A 22861-nucleotide genomic window follows, 5' to 3' on the forward strand; every position below is an offset into this window, starting at 1 on the left:
GGAATTGAATGCTATTTAAACCCAAAAGATTATTAAAACGGCACACCTGGATTTAAGGCAGCATCTGTGCCTGTCCTCTGCTTGGGAGATAAAGGATCTGCAAGTGAGAATGCCAAGGGAAAGAGCCAGTGAAAGCCTATGTTCATACTATGGGCGAAAAATGCCTTTGCATTTCATCTCTCTGGGCCAGAGAGATGGACACCAGTGGTTATCACAAAGAAGGGCAGTGCTTCTGGCTCAGGTTTGGTCCAAATCCTGAAAAGTCCCAGTAAGAGATGTGTCCCCTTGAGCCACCACTTCTTGCCGGGACTGAGGACAGGACAGCAGGTGACAGGGGTCTTTGGTTTCACCTTTATGGATACAGCTCATCTCTTCTCTTTGCATATATTATTTCTTTTGATAACTCTATAGATTTGCCAAAATTGCAAGTCACACATAATGGCAATCGTGTTCCTTCTCTCAAAGCCACCAGTGCATAACTTCAAATGGGATAGCATTGCTTTGGTTAACAGGAGAAAATGTGAGTCCTTCTCCTCACCCAGCAAGAAAGACAGCCACAACAACCACGCTATCCAACTTAATGGTGTTTTTCAGGCTGGAGCCACTGGTGATTGAAATTATCCTCATTAGATCGTAGGTAAACACCCCGCTGGTGCTAACACAGCACTGATAGCAGAACACTTGGCTGAAGGCTGTGCGTTCCCAGCACTCCAGGTTCTCTGCCCCGCCCAGACCTTTCGTTGCCAGGCATTTCTGGCAACGTTCATGTTCCTAGAGCCAACTGACTTTTGTACATCTGTCTGGAGACGATCGATGGAGCATCATCGTTTTTACAAGGTATGACTGCACATCTTTGAAAGAAGGCGAAAGGGTGGGGAGAACTGTAGGAGCAGGCAGATAAACCCATTACCTGCATAAAAATAATATATTCTTGTCGCTCCAAAAAAAATGCCTCCTATTTATATGAAACAAAGAGCACAATATCACTGTTTGATAGAGCAAATTCTCATCTGCAAAACACTAATTTTCAGCATAGTCACCACCACTAGCTATGCACTTCTACCAGCAATGAACAAGACCCTGTATGCCACACTCATGAAAATCTGCATGGCCATCCAGAGCATGGCTTGTCTTTCACACTGCTGTTGACACCGTTGAAACCCACCATCCACCCACCTCACTGTTCTGACGTCCACTGTTTGGTCTCCAAAAAATTCAGCAACAGTCAATGAATGTCAATGGGTGCAATTTTTTTCCTCCTGGAGGAATTCAGTGACTCACATTTTCTTCATACTCATTTCTGTGTCAGTTGCCATAGTGTCAGGCTGCCCCTCTGCTGCCATCTGTCACAAAGCAAAAAAAAAAAACAACATAACAGAATATTGGCAGGAAGGTTCACCCTCTACTGCCGTATCACCAACATCCACCGCTGATGTGCTGGGCCAACAAAATAAAAGGAGGCATTGCTTTTAGAGCATCTCTCATATTTAGTGTTCTGGAAAACCACGTTTCCCTTGAGATTGTTTTTAATTGAAATTAAATGTGCTTGGGCATGCCAGACTTTTATAGTCCATGATGAGTTTATTGCATACAATAATTATGAACTCCGTAATTAAAACTGAAAAATTACTGCTATTTTATTTAATATGAACAACAAATCAAAGATATCATTTTACTTTTTGTATGTTAAAACTGGAATGTGTCAGAAGCATCAATCTTAGACTTTGTGTCACTGTAATTGTATGTTAGGCTTCAAGTAAGCGAGTTGCGTGTGGATAAAAGCCTTTGACAAGTCAAACACTTTGGCTAAGATTTCTTTTAATTTAGTATCACATATATCTTTTTAGATCATTTGCAATAATAATTATGGAAACTTTTTTCCTTGCTAGGGCCTCTCCTCTGAACGAGAGGGGATAGCAGTTTCTGCAGTTGCTTTGCAGGATCATATAATACACAGTCATCAGCTCCAAGGTCTTTCGTTAGCAGATCCTATGAAGTCAAGGTCAAGGAACACCAGGAACATTTACAGACTTGTGAACAAAGACACGGTCAAAGCAGTGATAGATACTGGGCTACAAAAAAAGAGCACTCACCAGAAGAATAAAGAAGATGAGGAAAAGGAGTACGTTCTTGATCCCAATCCTCCACAGCTAACCTTAGGTAAACTTCTTTATATTCTTATTTGTGATTTTTTTGTCTTTGTTTACTATAACTAAAATGAGGTATCTAGTCTTTTTATTGAATAAGGTAATTCAGTGCTAAACAGATTAAGTTCTTATTTTTAAATTTGTCAATATCTGACCATTTAAGGTTGCCATATTAATGGTCATTTAAGCAGTAGAATTGTCATCAGTGGCTTGAATATGGCTTTAGAAATGTATTAAGACTTACTCTTCTTATGACAGTGAATGTAAAAAAGAAAAAGAAAAGAAACAACCTAGAGCAACTTGAGGAAGAAGAATTTTTCATTAAAGGGCAGGAAGTCTTTTCCACCATTTTAATACACTTTGCATACTGACTACAGTAACTTTCATTACCTTATATTCGCATCTTAAGCTAGGATACCGTGTTTATTTTTGAGATTGCAGTATGAATAAGATGACTTTTTGTGTTTTTGAAATGGTTTCTTTTATTCCTTATTCAATAAAAAGACACTTGTGCTGTGTTAAATGTATTCTGTTAATATATACCCACCTTTACTCAAAGTTAAAAAGGTTTGTTTTTACTATGGTCCTGGGGCTAAATCCAGGAAGAATTAACACCTGTAGCTAAATACCTTTTTCAAATTTAGAAACAAACTTGCAACAAGATAAAAGTCACAGATGTGAGGGCTTGGAATGATGCCTGGTGAGAAAACTCACTTTCAAATAGTATTATAATAACGCAGTTGTACAGCAGTGACAGAAAAAAAAAAAAGGACAAATCCATGAAGCGTCTCAGCAGAGCAGGGCTCCAAATGTGCTTCCTGGCAACCAGTTTCCATTCTTTGCTTCCCCTTAAGTGTTTCTACAGTATTCTTGCCTTGACCATCTCTCTTCCATCCTTTTGGTTGTCTTCATTAGTCTTTTCTTAGTGTCTTGCAGCTCCACAATTTACAGTTTTAAACGTCATGAATTTCATCATCGTTAATAATTATTTTATTTATTCTTTTTTTATAAAAACGCCCTGAGGCCTCTCTGAAGATCATGTTGCTTTTGCTGGAGGAGCTGTCACAGTAGTCCAAGCTCAAAAGAGAACCATGTAAATCAATGAAGCTCCATACAAGCACAGGCATCTGCCTTTTGGAATCAGCGTGAGGTTGAGAGGGTAACTTAGGATAATACACAATAAGTGAGTGCAGCAAGCGTTTGGACAAAGGTAGTAAGACAAGGTGATTATTAGTATGTTTGCTTGGTTATACTTCTAAAGATGGGAGGGTTTTTTTCTTTGGTTCCGTTTGAAGAGGAATTTGAAAGAGGAGAGGATTCCAGGGGCAAAGCCAGCAGAGAGCTATTGGGGTTAAGGCAAATACAAATAACGAGTGATTCTAGAAGCTAAAGGTTGTGGTGAAAAAATGCAGACCAAGTGTGAGCATGTTCTCTGCAACTATAAGGCAAAGTATTTTCTCCTTAAATCCCAGCACTGACTGAGAGATCCTATATGAATGTTTGTGCAACTGATTCCAAAGAATGTGCTGAAAGATTTTAAGAAGTCATTGCCATTGTGTCTGTGTTGGCTTATTAGTATTTTCACCTGTAATCTCTCATTAATGTATAATGCCTGTGTCAGACTTTCTCTTTTTAAGAACTCTGTGTTTTAAACCTTTAACTTGTGAAGCAACTTTGAAAATGTAATTTAATGCGTTTTTTCCTTCTTGAGTTTGTAGGCAATCAAACAGCCTCCGAGGGTTCGGTCATTAAATTTTTCTCAACGGGGGCTTGCATCCTAAAAGCTAATTATAAGGGCTTAGAAGATATCGTATGTAATTACTTTGCTAATGTTCGTTTTAGGATAAATAACTCAGTTGTAAAGTGAGTGTGTGGGTAAGCAGGTTGGGCTTCTGAACAGTGTATAAGGATGAAAACTCTTGGATCTCTTGAGCTGTGATAAATGTAGGCTTTCGTTACTTATTTTTATTCCAAGTGCTGCTTCAAAAATATCTTCACAGGGCCTTTTACATCAATCACATATCACTTCTTCTGTGTCCTGCTGCCAGTTTTCCTTCATCAACTGTGTTGTGTAATAGCTTTCCTTCTAAACACCTGTGTAACCTGTCCCTCACAAATATCCCATCTGGTTTATATTATTTAGAAGTTAATTTTTGCCTCCAATCTCTTCCTATTTGGCAACTTTAATCATCTTTTTGTGGAAGTATTTAATAAGCTTTCTTTAATTTTTTTAATTTTTTTTTTTCACTCTGGGCATGCACGAAGGGCTTCCCCAGTGCCATCCCAATGTCTTCCCTAAAGCAGTTTCTGACCACAGTGATTGGAAGAAAATAAAGGGTAGGCATTTTTATTCTCTAGCATTGTCTTCCATGCTATGACTGGTTTGCTGTGTATCCAGATTCTGTCATAGTAAAGACTATCCACACTTGTCTATTAGACCATCCAGATAGGATCCTCTTTTCTTACTAATCTACAGATAGTCTTAGCTACTTCTGTCAGGTGAAACTTGATTTTTGTTTTTAGTAAAGATAAGATACGAAATCAGATTTGTTTGGCGTCTTTGAAGGATGTTCTCTGCTATAAGGAAGCTTTATGCCAAGAGTTTGGTTGGATCTGCTCTGTGGTACAAGTAAAAGAGTTGGCCCTTTCCCACTTACAACCAATGCTCTCTACTCGGCATCATTGCTTTACATTCTAACTATTTAATATACCTCTTCTTTTCTGATTTTAGCAAATATGATGGATGCCCCATCACGGACTCATGTTTTAGGTTATTGCACATACCTCAGGCATTCCTCCACTATCTTCATTCAGCCCATAGAAGTTTGCTCTGCTTTTCAGAATGACATAGGTCTATTCTTTACTGTACCAACTAGCATTTTTCTTTTACTGATCCTGGCCTATATCCCATAAATGGGGGAAATACTGTATTTTCACAAAGTCTTTCTTTGAGAAGACAGATTTATCATTGACGTTCAGCGTGGTACTTCACAGTTATCATCTGAGACTGCCTAGCTGAGCTGTCACAATGCCCCTAAAACTGGTGTCCTGTGACCATCTCTTTTGTTTCTTTTTGCTCCTTCTATTTTATCCATCACAGTCTCATCTTACATTGTTCCATCAGCAACTGTTTTTTATTATACCACTTTATCCATTTTTCTTTGTTTCAGGAATGCAGAAATGTAAAGTTAAATAAACCCTTACAAACACGTTCTAACAGATTTTGTTTGTACTGACACTTTGAAATTGTGTTACTGTGCATTGTTTCTTTGCATAGTTAATAATCCCCATTTTATAGCTGTGAATAGGTATCACATTCATACTACTCGGCAAATAGTAGCTTACATTAAAAAAATCCCTATATAAATCTCGTATCTATAAGAAGTTCTGAAAATTAGTAAACAGCTAGCAATTATTAGGAAGTATGTTGCCTGCCAGTGAGATGTGAGTTTGTGAGATGATAAATTTGTATGAAGCATTTGTACACAGTATTTTTAAATGAATGTATGATCAATGAACTTCACAAGGAGAACATCCATTGTCTGCATCTGCCAGTGGATTTTATCCGGTGATTTGTTGTTCTTACTCTCTGCAGCTCAGAAATTAGGACTAGTTGAGCCCCCTTCCCTCCCACTGACTGCTGAAGAATGGACAAAAATAAAGCAGAGATCCATACAGCATGGAGATTCCATCCAGCCCTGTGCAATATGCAGGGAAGAGTTTGCACTTCAGCCTCAGGTACGTGTGTAACTGTGGACTACACCATTGTACTTAACTAAGATTTTCCAGAGTTACTCCTAAATGTCACTTGCTGGAGGTACAGAAGAAAGAACTGAGAGGTTCAACTTTAAGTATTCAGCAGCTTTTAGTATTAAGTATTTAGTATTATTTAAGTGTTAAGTATTTAGTATTAAGATGCCATTTAGTATTTAGCAGTATATTGCTATGTTGGTCAACTCTGATGTACTTTGCAAGTGGGATGGTAGAGAAAGGTTGGTAATGTTTGTTCACTGGTGTGATTATGACAGTAGTGGAAAAGGTAATCAGCAGTTTTGCTAGATTTTTTCAAAGCAATTATAGGCTATATTTTGCTCCATTTAAACTCCCATTAGATATGAACTTTGGCTTTGTTAATCAAAATTATAAATACACACTAATTAATCGATGTAAGTTATATTTTGTATTCTTGCAAGTTTTATTACTTTGTAGTTTAATTCAATAGTTATTTCCATTTGGAAAATGGAAGTAGGTGTGCTCTTAATACCATTCAATCTCTTAGCTATGTGAGCATTTCTTCAGACAACATTTTACCTTGGTGTCTTTATTCAATGCCACGCATGTAGCGTGAGCGCATCCATCGTGCTTTATTAGATCCTCTCATGTATCATCTTGAAAATGTGAAGCAAAAGGGATGAGTGACTGATTGAAGAGGAGTGCTGCTCTCACAAACCCAAGATGGAAGGGTTTTGCTTCCCTCTATGTGAACATCATTAACTGTAGGTGGACAGTTGTCCAAAGACAGGTGGGATGGATCTGGCGAAAGACCATTCTACCCTAGAAGTCTAAAGTTGGACAAGAGAGAGCAAAAGACAGCAGTAATTAAGGTCACGTCAGTTTTGGCACAAAAAGGGAAATGCCTCTGGAATTCTTTTTTTGTCCTCAGAATTTCTGTTTAGTTTTCCTCCCTCAAGGGAAAAAAGCCACTGTATCTGAAAGCTTTCCCTTCAGCTGGCCGCTAGCCATTAATCCTTTTGTGTTTGCCAGCTCAATAGTGCACACTACTTGTTCTGGTTTCCACTCCTTCCCCAATTTTCCCTTCCTCTAAGAGCCAACTGCTGTTTTTTTGTCCAACTCTATCTTTTGTCAGGGTGGAGATCATCAGCTTTTGGTGGGAACTTAGGTCAGATAAAGGTGAAGTTTCCTTGTAGCCCGTGAACATGCTTTCTCTTTTCTTGCATTTTTTTTTTTCATCTTTTTGTGTATTTTGATGTTGTTTTTTTTTTAATGTATGAAATGTTGCATTTGATTTATATCACTTCTTGAACTTTCATGTTTTTATGGGGAAGAGAGGGAAATCACCTTTCATTTTAAATACTTGTTCCAGAATGTTTTGCTCTTGTTAAGAGCAGTTGGCATCTCTCACTTTCTGCCACTCCATGTATTGTTAACACCGAATTCACGTACTGGTTTAAGCTGTAATTTATTAATTCCTACAGAAGACTGATATTATTTTTACCAGAAAGAACACACTAGTCACCAGAAGAAAGTGATGAGCTTTCAGGCAGTCAGGATTTTCCTTGTTGTCAATATTTTTTTACTCTTCAGCTTTTAGAATGGATTAAAGATAGTTTTCTCTGTTTTTTTCTATGTAAAACAGGTGTTGCTGTCATGTTCCCATGTATTCCATAAAGTGAGTATGTTTTTATTTAACAATTCAGGCATATAGTATGTGTTTTAAGTTACTTAAGTGAATATTTCAGTGAATTAATGTAACCATTTTGAAAAGGAACTTTAATTCCAGATTCTTAAAATAAAAAATATAATTTAAAACTATTGAATGATGAGGTTCTTTATCCCCCTATATTGTCTTTTTAAAACTTTATGGGAAAACGTAGTTTCTAACTGAGTTACATATACTAAACAAGAACAGCCTAACTCAAAAAAAATTAAAAACAAATTAAAAAATCATGAGAATATACATAGATTTACAATATTTTTAGCATTTTAGTTATAAAAATATGTATTATGTATGCTGTTCATGGCTTGCTGAATACACATTTCTTACACTCTGTAATCTAACCTCTTTCATCCTTCCCAGTGATATCAAATACGTAGTAGATAATTGCAATTATTTTTTCAGGCATGTCTGAAAGCCTTTGAAAAATTTACGGGCAAAAAGTCTTGTCCTTTGTGCAGGAAAAAGCAGTATCAGACCAGAGTGATACATGACGGGGCCCGCTTGTATAAAATAAAGTGTGCCATCAGGTAAGCCCTGCTTCTGCTGGAGGTGCCATCACTGGGCAATATTTATTTCAAAATAATATTCTGACTTAAAACTTTAATGAGAAACTAAACAGAAGAAATGAACAGTAAAATAATGTAAATTTAAGCTTCCTCCTGAGCAATCTTGTTTCTTACAGAATTCAAGCCTCCTGGAGGGGATTCGTTGTTAGAAAATGGTATAAAAACTTGAGAAAAACAGTGCCTCCTAAAGACAGCAAACTAAGAAAACAGTTTTTTGAGGAAAAGGTATGTTTCATTTACTTCTTTGGTCCATTCTTTGATCTGATTCAGCTCCCTTAAGTCTAAACTCTTGAGTGTCAGCTCTCTACCCTTTCATTTATTCCTTGTCACTCATATCAAGCAAGCAGCATTGGAGACACCCTGTTAGTCTCCTCATCCCACCCTATTTTCAACACAAAAGTAGGGAAAATAATTTAGATTCTTAAGGCCTACCTTAATATGTAATTTACTATATGTTGTTCTATATGTACAACAAGGCTTTTTGTGAGAGTCTGTATCTCCTTCCTCTTTGTGATTAGGCACAGTAATCTGTTTTCTATGAGGGGCTATGGTTTAGCAAGAAGAAAAATTAATTAATCCATAAACAATCACGACTTCTTTGCACTGTCATTGTTTCTTCACATGCCACTGAACTGGGTAGCTCCATTCTGTGTATTTGCTGTTCTCCAGCTTCTGCTCTAACCCAACTCAGGCTGATGATGGAGGGTCCTTCAGCACTGGAGGTGGATTTGATGGAGGGTGCTTAAACGTTTATTTTTGGAAGAAGTGAATAAATACTTCAGTAGACTGTGACTGTCCTCAAGTATCAGGATGAGAACAGGCAACAGAAACAGATTTTTCTGCATGGACGACTTTGGGAACAAAGTCTGCCTCTTTCCCAACAAGGCTACCCACTTTCGGTGGGCTCAGAATACCATCCTTAGTTACATATGTTGTCTCAGTAAAGGGAAGCTAAAGAACATTTCTAAATATGCTGAAAGTTCCAGCTGAGCATCACTTGTTAAAATTTCTCTCAGCTGAATACAGATGTGTACAGTAGCTGTCACTAAACTACCCATGGAGTGTTAGCGTATAGAGCTCCTATCTTAGAGAACTTCTTTTTAGGGGTAAACAAACTGATAAAACTGCTTACATTTCATCAGATGATTGTAAACCACAGGATAATCTTTAACATAGATTTCGTGTATCATTCACAGCATTGGGAAATCATTCTCATACATGACATTTCAGGATTTGTAGAGAACAAAATGAATGCTACTTTTTCACTTTTGTTTAAGAATAAATGTATAAAGTTGTCACACATGGATTCATAGAATCATAGACTCACAGAATCATAGAATAGCCTGGTTTGAAAAGAACCACAATGATCATATAGTTCCAACCCCCCCTGCTATGTGCAGGGTCGCCAACCACCAGACCAGGCTGCCCAGAGCCACATCCAGCCTGGCCTTGAATGCCTCCAGGGATGGGGCATCCACAACATCCATTTAAACCTGGATTAGCTAGGTTTAAATGAATTTGGTGCCAATTATGATTAAAGGATATATACCAGATGACAGATGAGTTTTCCTGGAGTTAGCTCTTACACATTTAAGTGCTGGTCAAAGAAAACACTGAAGAAATTTTTCATGAGAATCTATCCATTTCCAGATGCTAAAAAGCTTTTCTAAAATAAATTTTGCCTAAAAAAAATTGTGGCGCTTTTAAAATGTCACTTCCTAAATGTTAACATAATCAAACAGCACCTCAAGTGGAAAAAAAAAATCAAATTTTTAATAATCCTTCCTCCTCTGGAAGAATCACAAAGGTTAAATGCCAAGTTTCACGCTCTTAGATAAATATCACAAAATAAAAAATGAATTCTGAAATATTAGCACTTATTTTGGTGTGATATTACTTATTACACCTATGATTAAAATTTCTAATAACTCAGATCAAAGGAGATAGAAAAGGTCAGAAACCAAAGCGCGCAACTTTTTAGCACTACTTCACGCAGAAACAGGGCGTTGCTTCAGCATATGAGGTAGCAAATTTCTTTGATCCTATCCATAAATGTCACTTGTGCACGTCATTTAATTGAGGCATAGCCTTTTATTGGTGCAATTAAATCTTTTCAAACGCATTACATTATCTCCAGCTTTGCTAAATGTGTTGACCGTTGTTTAGGAAGCTGGGTAAGTCACGTTGAGATGGGGTGGCTGACTTTAGGTTCGTTCTCCCCCTCTGTGTGATTTCTCCCAACGATTTTAATTTAAATCTCACCAAACAGTATAATGGTCCTAAAATTTGTTTAGTCGTTTGACTTCCTTTATCACATGGAGATGGTAAACATTCTGTTGCTAACTTCAAGTGGCTCCAAGCAGCCAAACGAGGAGGATATTAAACCAGTAAAAGCTTATCAACTGATTCATTGATATGCTGTAAATTCCAGCCTTTTCATTTTACTTTTGAGGGTTGCCATAAGTCAACACATTAGTAAGCAATTTGCTGACACTGGATCACTTTAAAAGGCTTCCCTGTGGACAAAGTTCATGCCGGTGCTTTGTTTCAACGTTTTGTTTTATCATAGCCTTGTGCTGCCCTACAGATGACTGAAGCAGTTTTGCATACCAACAGAGTATTTCAAATCCTCTGCTTATGCTTTGCTATTCGTGTTTTAAGAAGTTACAGACGAAATAGAGGTATGGCATTTTCAGAAGTAAATTCAGTTAGTTTCAGATCTGGAAAAAAAAAATGACTGGGTGTTACACAGCAGGATTTAATATTTAAATCCTAGAACATGTTAACATAAGGTTAACAAATGATATAAACTGCTCATTGCTTTCTGTTTATTTTAATAGTAATTTGCCAGTTAACATAAATTTGGGGTGATATTTTAGTTTAAAATTTCTTCCTTCTCAACCCTAGGCTTAATTTGCTGATCGATGGGATATGGGTTGGGTCACGCCATGCTGCAGAAAATACAGGAGCAGCTCAAAGCAGATAGTGTCTTAGCAGCAGGGAACTTAATAGAATGCTATCCTCTTAGGCCGGAAAAGAATTTTCCTCCCTCTCTTTTACAGTGTCTGCGCAAAGGAGCTCATGAGGGGACTCTCAGGATCACTTAGTGAAATGGGGTAGAGAAGCACAAGTGCACGCTCAGGGGAGAAATGGAGCTTCTCCCTGCTGAGGGAGAAGGAACAAACAGCGCAGCACAGGAAGAAAAGGGGACACAACTCACTTTAATGCAGCTCCAGCCGCTTTCTCTGCCTCCTGCTTTCAGCTCTCGTTGGTTAATTTCGCTCAGCAGTCGATCTAATCATCTCACAGTGCACAGAGACAGGCCGGGTCCTGGAACTGGCTGCATGCTGATTGCGCTGCTCTCGGATTCACAGGAGTAGACACTGCGTCAGGGATGAGTTAAAATGTAGCTGTTTTTCCCCAAGTTTGGGGTCCTGAGAGGCTCACAGAAAGTTAAAGCATCTTCGTGGCTGCTCTAGCTTTCAGTTACATTGCCCTAGCTTTCTTACAAAAACAGGATATAAAGTATTTTCATCTGGATCAACTTTTACTTGATGCAGACCAGAAACTGGGAATTACGTAAGGTTAAGGTGTAATCTTAGGCCAGGTTAGATGGGGCCCTGGGTAGCCTGCTCTAGTATTAGATATGGAGGTTGGCGGGGGAGGGAGGTTGGAGCTTGATGATCCTTGAGGTCCCTTCCAACCCAAGTCATTCTATGATTCTATGATCTTGTCCTGTACCTTCTGAACTCTGGTTTTAAAATTAAGTCAGAGAGAGCAGTTAATGTTACCGTGTGGAGCAGGTCTGGTTTTAGAAGTCAGGTAACAGCAGTTCAGATTAACCAGTGACATTCCTAGTAATCTTCACTGAATATAGAATTACAACAAACCATTAAAGATATACCAATATGCTGCACTTTAATCAGCTTATTTTGTGTCTCAGTTATTGTTTGGGATTGTTCAGAAACCGCATAGTGTAAATACTGGAGAAGGCGTGCAGTGGGATTTTTGTTTGTTTCCTCCTGCACACATACCACTAAAAATCACTGTTTGCATGAGATAGAATTAGAATTTTTTTCGTTCTAGTCAGTGAGCAATCATAGAGGAAGCACAAGAACATCCATCCAATCTTTGCCAGATATAAAACATCTCCTACAAAGTACAGAAAGTTCTGTATCTAAGTTCTAAAGTTCTGAAAGTTCTAAATCACATCGTGATTTAAATACACTGCACAGGACGCCTCAGGATTTTGTTTTTAGCTAGCTACACTAAGTTAATACATCGGCATTACCTTGCACTGGTAACTAAAGCTGATTGGCGCTAACATACGGATACATCCTTTCAACACACTAGTGTGCTTGAGATAAGACATAATAGGTCTTAGTTATCAGTGGATCAAACTATTAAAAAAAAGAATAAAACATCATCAAGAGCCAACTGACTTCTCTCGTGTTACAGGTTTCAGTATTTCTTATCTGCTCTCTTCTAATGTTTGTCTTCTTCAAGTCTCTACTGAGAAACTACAACTTTCAGTGGAAAACATTCCCATACTTGTACATTACATGCACATATATATATATATATATTTTAGAAAACATCAACTGCTACTGTGAGATTTTTCATAGTTTTAGAAGAAAATGGGAAAGAAACTGAAAGTTTGAAAACTAAATGCTAAGCAAGCTTTTCAGATACTTCTGTGGTTGGTTGATTTTTTGTTGGCAGTTTGTTGGTTGTTTTTTTGTTGTTGTTGTTTGGATTTTTCTCTTTTGTTATTATTTGTGTAGCCATTGGATTTGGCTTCTTGTTTCTATCAGGCCTAAAAGAGTTCACTTTGAATTTTCCATCATAAGGTATGAAGGGTCACTTTTAGAAGTTATAAGGGGAGCACACGTCTTGGTGTGAAAAACTGCCCAAAACTGAAGTGAAACACTAAGAAGGTATTCAGGTACTGACCTAACAACAGCTGCTATTACCCCACCCCTCACTTCCCATCCCCTCCTCCCCGAAAAATGGCTGTTTTCCAATTAAGTTTTCAATCTAACAGCAATCCATTTGCTTTTCAGGTTCAACAGATTAGCAGTCGGCTGCTGAGTTCTTATGACATAAACCTAGATGATTTTCTTTCCAAGATAGATTCTTCTATAGCTGCGTGTCGGGATGCATTTCAGCAGCTGGAAGGAAAAGAAATACTCCTCAGTGAAAATGACTGGGAGAAGATCCAGATGCAGGTTGGCTGGCTTTTTTTCTTTGTTTTTTAAGAACTCCAAACTTATCAGCTTTTACGCTCTTTAAAGGCATGGCAGTCTTCAGCACAATCGAGATTTTTTGGGAGGAAAGCGGGGTTAAGTTTTTTAATATAACCCATTTTAAATCAGGAACATTTAACAAGCATTTATACTTCAGAAGTCTCGTTTTACTTCAGCAGCATCTCTCCTCTTTTCAATTAAAGAGCCCAAGGAGACTGAAGACAAAATTGAGAGTCGAAATGCTGTTCATTTGTCAAAATACACCAGTCATAAAGTTTGAATGCTTTAATTAGTAATTTTATCGATACATTTACATTGCTTCACTACTGTAGAGGTTTTTCTGTTGTTGTCTTTACTCAGGCATTTCGGCAGGAGATAGTTGACTGTCCTATCTGTATCATGCCACTCAGCCCTACTGCTCACCCTGCCTGTGTTTTTTCTGGTACCAGCAATCCGTTTTCCCGACAGACCGTTCTGCTTTCTTGTTCACATTTGTTTCACCATTCCTGTCTTGAAGCGTTTGAAGAGTTTTCCTTGAGAGTGCAACATATTTGCCCTTTGTGCCGCTCATATTATCAAAAGAAGGTCCTCAAGTGTTGACACCCACAGCTCAGTGAAGTACCTCCTGGCAGAGCACAGCTGACAATGCACGGGCATGTTTCTAACTTGGGAACCTCTCAAGATCCAGATCTTTTAAGTAATTTTTTTTTAATGTACAATGGCATTCACCTTGTCTTTGGAGAAATAAAAGTTGAGTGCTGTTGCTCTACTTTAATAGTCAGTTTCACCTTTCTTGACATTTTTCATCTCCATCCCTCTGGCACTTTCTCCTTCCCTCATTTTCATTTCTCTCTCCCAGCGATGAGGCACAGTTCCTTTAGGCATTGTGTTCCTTCAGCAGAACTCCTGTTATCCTTTACCATTGTAGTTTTATGCCTGATATGTGGTAGCACAAGCTGCCATTCACAAGAACAATCAGTACTGTCACTGGGGTCACTGCAAGAAACACATTTTCCTTCAGCCAAGCTTGCCAACCAGAACCCCGGCTGCTGCTTCTGCTTGAACAACTGTGACCAATCTCAGTTCGCTGTTTGCAAATAAGAAATGACCCTCAAAGACCAAGGATCACTTCAGAACTTCTGAGAACTATGGAACCAGTAAGTACTCATCTATTTTAGCAGGAATAAAAATGTGGTTATGACTTTTCAGCTGTACGTTGCTGAATCCAATTCAGGTCACCACATGTAACTTAGAAGTCTAAGCACAAAGACCATTTCACAGAAGCTACAACAAAAGAATCACAGAAGTAACAAAGATCATTTTGCACAAAAAGGCAATGGCTGATTAACTATTCAAATGGAGAGCTTTCAAATAACGCTGACAAGATCAGATTGTGTCAAGCATCAAGTGAAGCAGTCATCACATTTCCAGGTACATGCATTTAAAGACTTGAGCTAGAATAGACAAATATTCTGATAGGAACTCCTTAGGTAAGAGGTTTCTACAGAGGACAGCATCAAACTGCTGAGAGAACTGGGGAAGTCACTTGTTAAATAGAAGACAAAGGGAAATACAGCCTTTGAGCCTTGGAAATGCTCACGCAAGCAGAAGAGTTGTCTTGCTTACTGTGGATACTTGAGAACCAAATTAAAGCTTAACACATAGCAAGGACCTCTTACATTTCACATTTAGGAAACCTTGGACAATTAAACAACAATATATCGTCAGACAGCACAGAAGTCACAGATATTCCTGGTAGTTAATCTTAGGGACTAACATAGGCATTTTTGATCCTGTGCAGTTGAATGGCTCAGATGTCTGCAGGTCCTTTCCAAATGTACAATTCTTGGACTTCTTTTAAAGAAAACAACACTGAACTCTCCAGTGACACCATTTCAAAGAGTTTAAGAACCATCACATTATTAAAGAACTTAAGAATTGCACTTCAGTCATACTGTTGATATCACACGATCAGGATACTTTTCTAACAATCCTCACTTGCTTGGATTGCTGGAATTCTTAAAAACATACTTGTTTTAAGAGCAGGGCTGTTATACCTCTGGGTGTACACGATATATGGTATGTGATGGAGATTCACGTAATTTTTTGTAAGAGAATCCCAAAAATACATTAAATGCAGGAGGGATGGAAGGCAATGCAGTTATTCACACCAACTACTAACAGAACCATTCAGAATGCTTAGGACGCCACAGATCTTTCTCATTGCTTTAAATAATACAATCAAAACCCCATTATGAATCACACTTTATTGAAAACACAGTTTAAAAAAAAAAAAAAAAAAAAAAAAAGCTTCTTCCTACAAAACACTGGATGTAACATTTCAAACAATGGGGAAAAAAAACTACAACCATGGCTTTTCACACACAAAAAAAGTCAACCTGACCAAGGCAGCAAGAATTATTTTCATCAAGTTTTTTAACACAGCAAAGTAACCACAACTGAGAACACTGCAAAACATATTTCTGGATGACCTAAGATACTCTAAGACGGGTTTGGTGGGGAGAAGGTATTCATACAGAATATTGTTCTGTTTGCATTAGCAAGGAGAGTGTCATTTTTCAGCATATTTTACCTTGGTCCAACATACCACCATGTGAAAAAAAAGCTGTTGCTTAAGACTACAGACTCTACAAGCACAAACTGGACCAACAAAGTACAACTAAATCCATTCAACATCATTCAGGTTTGCATACAGTTAAGATTGTGCAATTTTTTTCAATTTAGAAAACCTAAGACCAATCTAAATGAGCAACACTACAGTGAAAAAACTGGAAGTGCCTGAGGGGAAGTACCTGCTGCCATTCTTACAGCGACAGCAGCAGCAACATCAACAGGAGCACTCATTCAGTACCGTAGCTCTTATGGACACACCAGCAGAGGCCACCTGAAGGTGACCAGGTGTGATGGATGGCCAGCAGCACCCTGGTGCTCTCATCTCCTCAGAGGGGATTTTAGAGACAGTGCATTTCAGAGTAATGCACTTTTTTTATCTAGGTAATGTAGGATTTGGTTCTCAGCCCAAGGAAGTAAAGGACACCTACCCTCCTTTTGTGTACATGTACATTTTATGCATGTTAAGATTTCAGATTCTTGACCCAAATGCATCCATTTTCTGTCCTCTCATTTTAAAGCAACAGGACTCAGACCAAACTAGACAAAAGTACTTTGAAGTGCACATCTAAAACAAAATGAAAACAGGCTCCAATTTGTTCTGTAAAACAATATAAACCCAGGGTGGAAACAGCCACAATGATTTTGTGAAACTATGTGTTTTGGCCTAGGTTGAGAAAACCTATGGCTGGGGGGAAAACAGGTCATACATCAGCTCATTTCCTCCTTAGCATTTAAACACAACCATTACATTCCCAGCACAGGACATGCCATCACGCTGCATTTCTTCATGGTCATTTCACACGGAGGTCTGAAATGTTCATACATCAGCTCCTTCACAAGAACAGCCTTCTGCATGATCTCAGATGGATGGTACAAGGAAGTTGCTTCTTGCACTGAAAAGCAGGTAGACTGCCTTCACGTTACTGTAAGATAAAAGCGTGACTAAGGGATTTCCATCTCACTCCAAATTCAGATCTCTTAGTAAATTCTTACAGCAGCCATACTCTAATGATAGGACTGTTTTAATGGAACCCAGTAGTAGAAAACAGATGAAGTGCAAATGAATGAATAAATACTAATATGTTAGTAACAGAAGAACATCATTGCTGCATCTCCAGTGGTGCTCACCCAATATAAATGGACTTGAAAAGATGTTAATAATCAACAATTAAGGCCAAAATTTAGCACAGTTTCATCAGCACTTGAACTTCATTAACTTAAGAATTTAAAATAAGGATTTTTTCTGATGTTCAATTCTAAAGATCAATTAAGAGAAGCATGGAAGAGAAAGGAGATGGTCAGCATAGAGGTGAGCTAGAGCCTTCTCTCCAACTTTTCTGCTCCAGCTTCCCAAAATTGTTTTGCACAGTGGGGATTCTGAAAGTCACATTCAGTCCTAATTTCACACAAGATGCAAACTCCTTCCCATGGTTTTGACTACAGACTCTGAGAACATCAATCACAAGTGATCCAAAACTACAGCAACGAGAACTGTGTAGCAGATGGACAACCCAAGGGCCAAGCTCCTCATGCCTCGAAGAAAGGAGGAGCATCACAGGTTCTTTGGGCAGTGTTAGAGACTTCGTCTGAACGAAGGGCACTGGGCAAGGCAGGAAGAGGTGGCAGAGGTTATCACCAGCTGCAGACATCACCTGCACACCAGGTTGGTCTGAAATCCACATCAAAGCAGCTGTCAGCTTCAATTGCTCTCTTGATAAGATCAAAAGCAGAATTTTTTTAACATTCAAATGCTAATAATGCAACTAGAACAGACTGCTAGTTAACCAACAGCAGTACATTTAAGAGCACAAGATACTAGGTCCTGAAAGATACTAGGTGAGAAGAGTCAGGTATATTTGCATCCTTAGGTAACCTTTAACATTGTTTCAAGTCAGTGCTAAAATGAAAAAAATACCAACAGGAAAGGCATGGGGACCTTACAGTCTTAGCTGAAGCACTTAAAAGGTTCACAGTTCATATAAACTTTCTAATCAAACAAAACAAAGTTTATTTCTTCCTAAAGAGGTTATAAAATTGGCTGTAGTGAGTTGTCCCCACTGAAATGACTTTACCTACATAAAGAATTAATTTATAAATCAGAGTATGCATAAAATAGTAGGATCTAGCTGCACTCCTGCACTTGGCATTCCCAGTTATACATGCTGCTTAAATACAGAACAGATAACGCTCAACTACTGTGCACTACCTGAGCCCACCAAGTTTCTGAAAGAGGAGGAAAAGAAGGGAGAATGTAGGCCAACCCTAACAAATTCACAGAAAGTCGGATGGATGGGATTGCTCTTTGCTTTTTACCTTCTTCCTGTACATTAGAGGGTAAATTTGTTACAAAAAGGGCCAGCTTGTCCTTCCTATGCAGCAGTGAGCCCAGCTGAGCTGCTGCAGACACGGGTGAGGAACAGGAGGGACTGCTGCCGCCCTCTCACAGCTGTTGCTCCTGGTGGCACAAATCAGTTACATGGAGAAGAACACATCCCTCTGCAGCACTGTGTGCATCTGTCCCACTCAGCACAGGGCTGCACGAGGTCCTGCCCACACACACAGCTGCCCCCTGTGTGTCACCCAAGGTGGTACTTCAGAACCAGACAAGGAGAGCAACTTGTCAAATCCTTTAATTTCTATGACACCATGAAGCAGTCAACAGGGGAAAAGACAGTGGAGGAGCAGGGCCAAAGATGAACATCACATTACAAAAAGTAAACAAAGCTTCCTACGAATGCAAAAACCATCACTGTACAGTAACCAATACTGCTATTTATCATCTTAAGGTGTTAAGTATTGACAGTGTGCTTTACACTTAGAAGAAATCCCACGATATTACAGCTCTGCCACTGCACTTAATATTGTGCTACCAACACAGATTAAAGCCAAGAAATGGCTGATCTAAAACACCTAATTTACATCTACTTTTTTGGTCTTGTGTGGTATCTAGTTGAAGATGGAAGCATTTATGTGCTTTTTGCCTCCTAAGAAGTGAGGCAGATGTTAATGTTACTAAGATCAGTTGTATATACCTTGAAGGTATAGACCACCTGACTCTACATGAGTCAAAATACTAGGAATGCATCATCACATCCATTAATGAATTACCAGTTGTGTGTATTTAAGTGACCATATGCTTCTGTGAAAAGTATACAGTGACCTGTATCTTACACACAGGATATTTGAAAGTACCATTGGATCTGTAAGGAGTTCTGCATAAGCATGTCATTTTCAAGGCCAAACATATCATAATGCAGACAGTGTTACAATATAAACAGTTGGTTTTTAAACAAAACACTGTCACTAACTGCACAGGGTAGTTCTGAATTTCTTCTCCACTATGGAAACCACACAGCATCTTTAAGCATCTGTCATATTCAGTGTAAAATACTCTCTTACGGGCTTTACCCACGCATCTCTCTGACTACAGAATCCAGAAGGGGTGGGAGCAGGCACAGTTGTAACATTCGCTTTGAAAAAGTTTTCAAGTTTTGCCTGAACCTCGCGGGCTCATCAGCAGGAGCTGCCTCTGCCCAGCTTAAGTAATTGCCCAACTCACTTTCAGAAGCCACACGCACCTCAGAAGCCCATCTCTTCCTGCCTTCTTGGATGCTGGGACAAACATCTCCGAAATGTTCTGTCTCTACTGAGAGAAGTGTGAAAACCGAGACCTATGTTGGCGCACCCTCAAATCCATTCACTCAAAGACCATATTTATATAACTGTCAAAGCTGCAACAGAAATACTTTAACAAAGCTAACTAGCCTCACTCACAGCTCACCTGCCCCAATAAGACACTAGGACAACTTTGGTCATACTATCACTTATGTAGACGAGTGGATACATTTCAGATGCTTTTAGCTATAATAACACATAAGGCTGCAAGCTCTGAGAATACCTGAATTATGGCCCTAATAAGAAAACTCCCCGTGTTTAAAATGTAAACATTCTCAAACAAATTCTAATTATAGCTCCCTGTTCTTGGCTGAGGAACTGACTCAGAAAACCTTTCTCACTAAAAGAGCATTAAATAATAGAAAGAGATGCCTGTAAATCTTAGTAAAAAATCAAGCAATTTTACTTTAAGTCCTCCAAGACTCAGTACAACACATCAACAGTCAGTTTAATAAGCCTTGAATTCATACTAATCACACAAAAAGTAACTCCAGCATATTTGCTACAGCAGTATTCATATTATGCCCCAGTTCAAGTCAGAAAAGGCAGCCTGCAAAAAAAACAAGAAATTCTCAGGTACACTGGAGCTTGACTTTTGAAACTGTCTTAGAAAACAAAGGAAAAAAAACAAAAACAACTCTCACATTCACACACACACACCTGTAAGTCTACAGCCCAGTGACACACACACACACACACCTGTAAGTCTACAGCCCAGTGCAGCCATCTCAGTAGACACCATCCAACAGCTTCTGACACAGAGTTTATCTCAGAACCCCACTGAAGAGTTAGCTGTCACAGCCTGATCACACTCAAGACCTAAAGCCACAAACAGACATACTTCAGTTTAACAGGAATCAGAATAATCAGGAACACTAACTGATCCACTACATACGGAGCACATACTGAAGCTGTCCTCATTCCAATCCATTTGAACACTACCTGTAACAGAGCAGCACAAAAATGCAAATACAATTTGAACAGCTGGGGTTTTGTTGGTGGGTGCTGGTTTTGCCATTTTTGTATTTTTTTATTATTACTACAGACTGCTAATAGAATTCCTAAGGCAGCAGTGATGCTAAGAAAAATGACATTACACTCACTGATGCCATTCTGAATGTAAGGCCTCTGGGCAGTCAAATTGTAACATCACAGAAATTTGTACTACCAAGCTTGAACACACAAGCTTTACTTATCAAACCAACTATGCCATCTCTATAAGCTTAGATTTAATTTATGGTATCTACATATGTAGTCCTATATACATGTTTGTGTGTACATTAAAAAACAGGCTAGTGAAAGATACTGGATTATGCCACTGAACAGAAATCCTCATAACTACAGTATAAATTCAGAGACATAATTTACTTCAAATTAAAGAAGATTGTAAAAAAAAACAAAAACCACAACCGCAGCCTGCTAGAGTTGTGCAACTTGCATGAGTTACAAGTACTGCTTATACACAGGAGTTCATACAGAATTTTACAGGGATGTACTTGGTAGGGTGAGTGACCTCCACAGTACAACATCATTACAGAATTGTAAGAGTTGTGACGTGGGGTCTACGCAGCTTTTTTTTTTTTTTTCCCTCCAAAGCACACTAGGCTCAGATTTAACACTGAAGTTAATCTTCACTGTGTAGCTCACTATTTAATTAGACATTGCCTGACTACCAGTAAAGCAACCTGGCACTTACAGCTGGGAACAGAGAACTGAAAACATTGGCCTTCCAAGAAAGCTTCATGCTATATCAGCCAACCGAGTCCGACATGATCTGTGGTCTTTATCAGTAACTTTCTTTTTTAAAATGTTTTTAATGGAATTGCTTATCTACTGTCAAGGATGCCCACTCCAAGTAGCTTACATTTCCAATAAGGGTCATACCGGGCTTCAAGTGTATCTTTCTTTTTTTTTTTTTTAAAAAGTCCCAAAGTTATTCTTTACAACCTGTGTCTGCATTACACAGGAGATACTGTGCATTCAGAGGCTAGCAGGTTTGTATCTAAGGATATGAGACTGTCAATAAAAAGAAATTAATTATTCTCTTCAGCTTCCAGTCTTCAAGGCACCTCCTGCATTAACTTACTGGGAAATAAACAAGCAGACCAAAAGTTAACTGGAAAGAGAAGAATCTGATACAGTTAAGTTCCTCAGAAGCACACAGCATCAAGAAATGAGACAAGGCTGGACCCAGATTATCAACAAAAGAACAATATAAAAGAGCTGATGAGATGACGGGAATGCCATGAGGTTGATGTTTTCAGCTCTGTTGATTGCAGGTGATTGTCAATCACAGTGTTTTCTGATGCCCATTTGCAGACGGTTTTGTCTCTGAGTCTCTTGGATTGTTTGACAGATGAAGTTTATCTAATCCTGAAAAACATTACACAATAAGAAAAAAATGAAATTATTCCAAATACAGCTATTCAGAAAAATACATACAAACTAAAAACTGCTTCAACTAAGTACTCTCTCAAATGAACTGTGCAACTTCTCTGAAACTATTTTAGCATAAAAATCAATGGATAGATTTACACACTACTTCCCTAGTCACCTGTTGCCCTGGAGCTTGAAAACTTAACATCAAAAAAGACAGAATAGCTTCTGTTAGTCCTACAGTATCAGCCATTTTGCAGTGCCCTATTTAGTAGCTCTGAAACTAACTTAATTGCCTCCAGAAGAAAGGCTCATTCTAGGATTTTGTTCAGCAAGTTCCCAACTCCGGAAAGCAGTAGTCAGTGAAAACTAATACAAGTACCTTTTAGACACTGCAAACTGAGTCCATGTTTATAAACAAACCCTGAAGTTCCACTGTTAGTCCATTCCATTTAAGCAAATACTATTCTATGGTTGTAAAAAGGAGCTTCATTCATTAGTTGACATGAGATGCAGTAACAACTTCTTAGTACCAAATATTTTTCTCACCTTTTTTGTATGGTCAGACTTGCAAATTCCTGAACATGAAAGCATGATTTGATCAAAATCTTGTTATCAACTCTAGTTGTTACTCAGCCAGTTATTAAGATCCCATACATTTTGTACAAGGACTTTGTAAACATGCAGCACTTAAAAAAACATCAAAACAAAGCAGTTGAGACTTTCACTAACCTATTTTTAGTAAATTAATAAGTTGCT

The 22861-nt window shown here is 38.5% G+C and overlaps 2 protein-coding genes across 3 annotated transcripts in view; one reads left to right on the top strand and one right to left on the bottom strand.

Moving 5' to 3' along the window:
• Window positions 1–813: 813 nt before the first annotated feature.
• Window positions 814–14017, top strand: RNF32 (ring finger protein 32). The gene is made up of 8 exons (XM_010712391.4): window positions 814–837; window positions 1890–2160; window positions 5743–5885; window positions 7525–7557; window positions 8008–8132; window positions 8288–8396; window positions 13235–13399; window positions 13778–14017. Exons 1-8 carry the CDS (start codon window positions 814–816, stop codon window positions 14015–14017), a joined length of 1110 nt encoding a protein of 369 aa, XP_010710693.3.
• Window positions 14018–18663: 4646 nt separating this feature from the next.
• The window catches only part of LMBR1 (limb development membrane protein 1), a 63343-nt gene continuing 59145 nt past the window's right edge, over window positions 18664–22861 (bottom strand). For both annotated transcript variants that reach the window (XM_085227021.1, XM_010712392.2), the window contains one exon: window positions 18664–22099. In XM_085227021.1, coding sequence (XP_085083147.1) covers window positions 22017–22099 — 83 coding nt within the window. In that variant the 3' untranslated portion in view covers window positions 18664–22016. The remainder of the gene's footprint in view (window positions 22100–22861) is intronic.

The sequence above is a fragment of the Meleagris gallopavo genome, chromosome 6 (assembly GCF_905368555.1).
Source record: "Meleagris gallopavo chromosome 6, MGAL_WU_HG_1.1, whole genome shotgun sequence".
Taxonomy (NCBI): domain Eukaryota; kingdom Metazoa; phylum Chordata; class Aves; order Galliformes; family Phasianidae; genus Meleagris; species Meleagris gallopavo.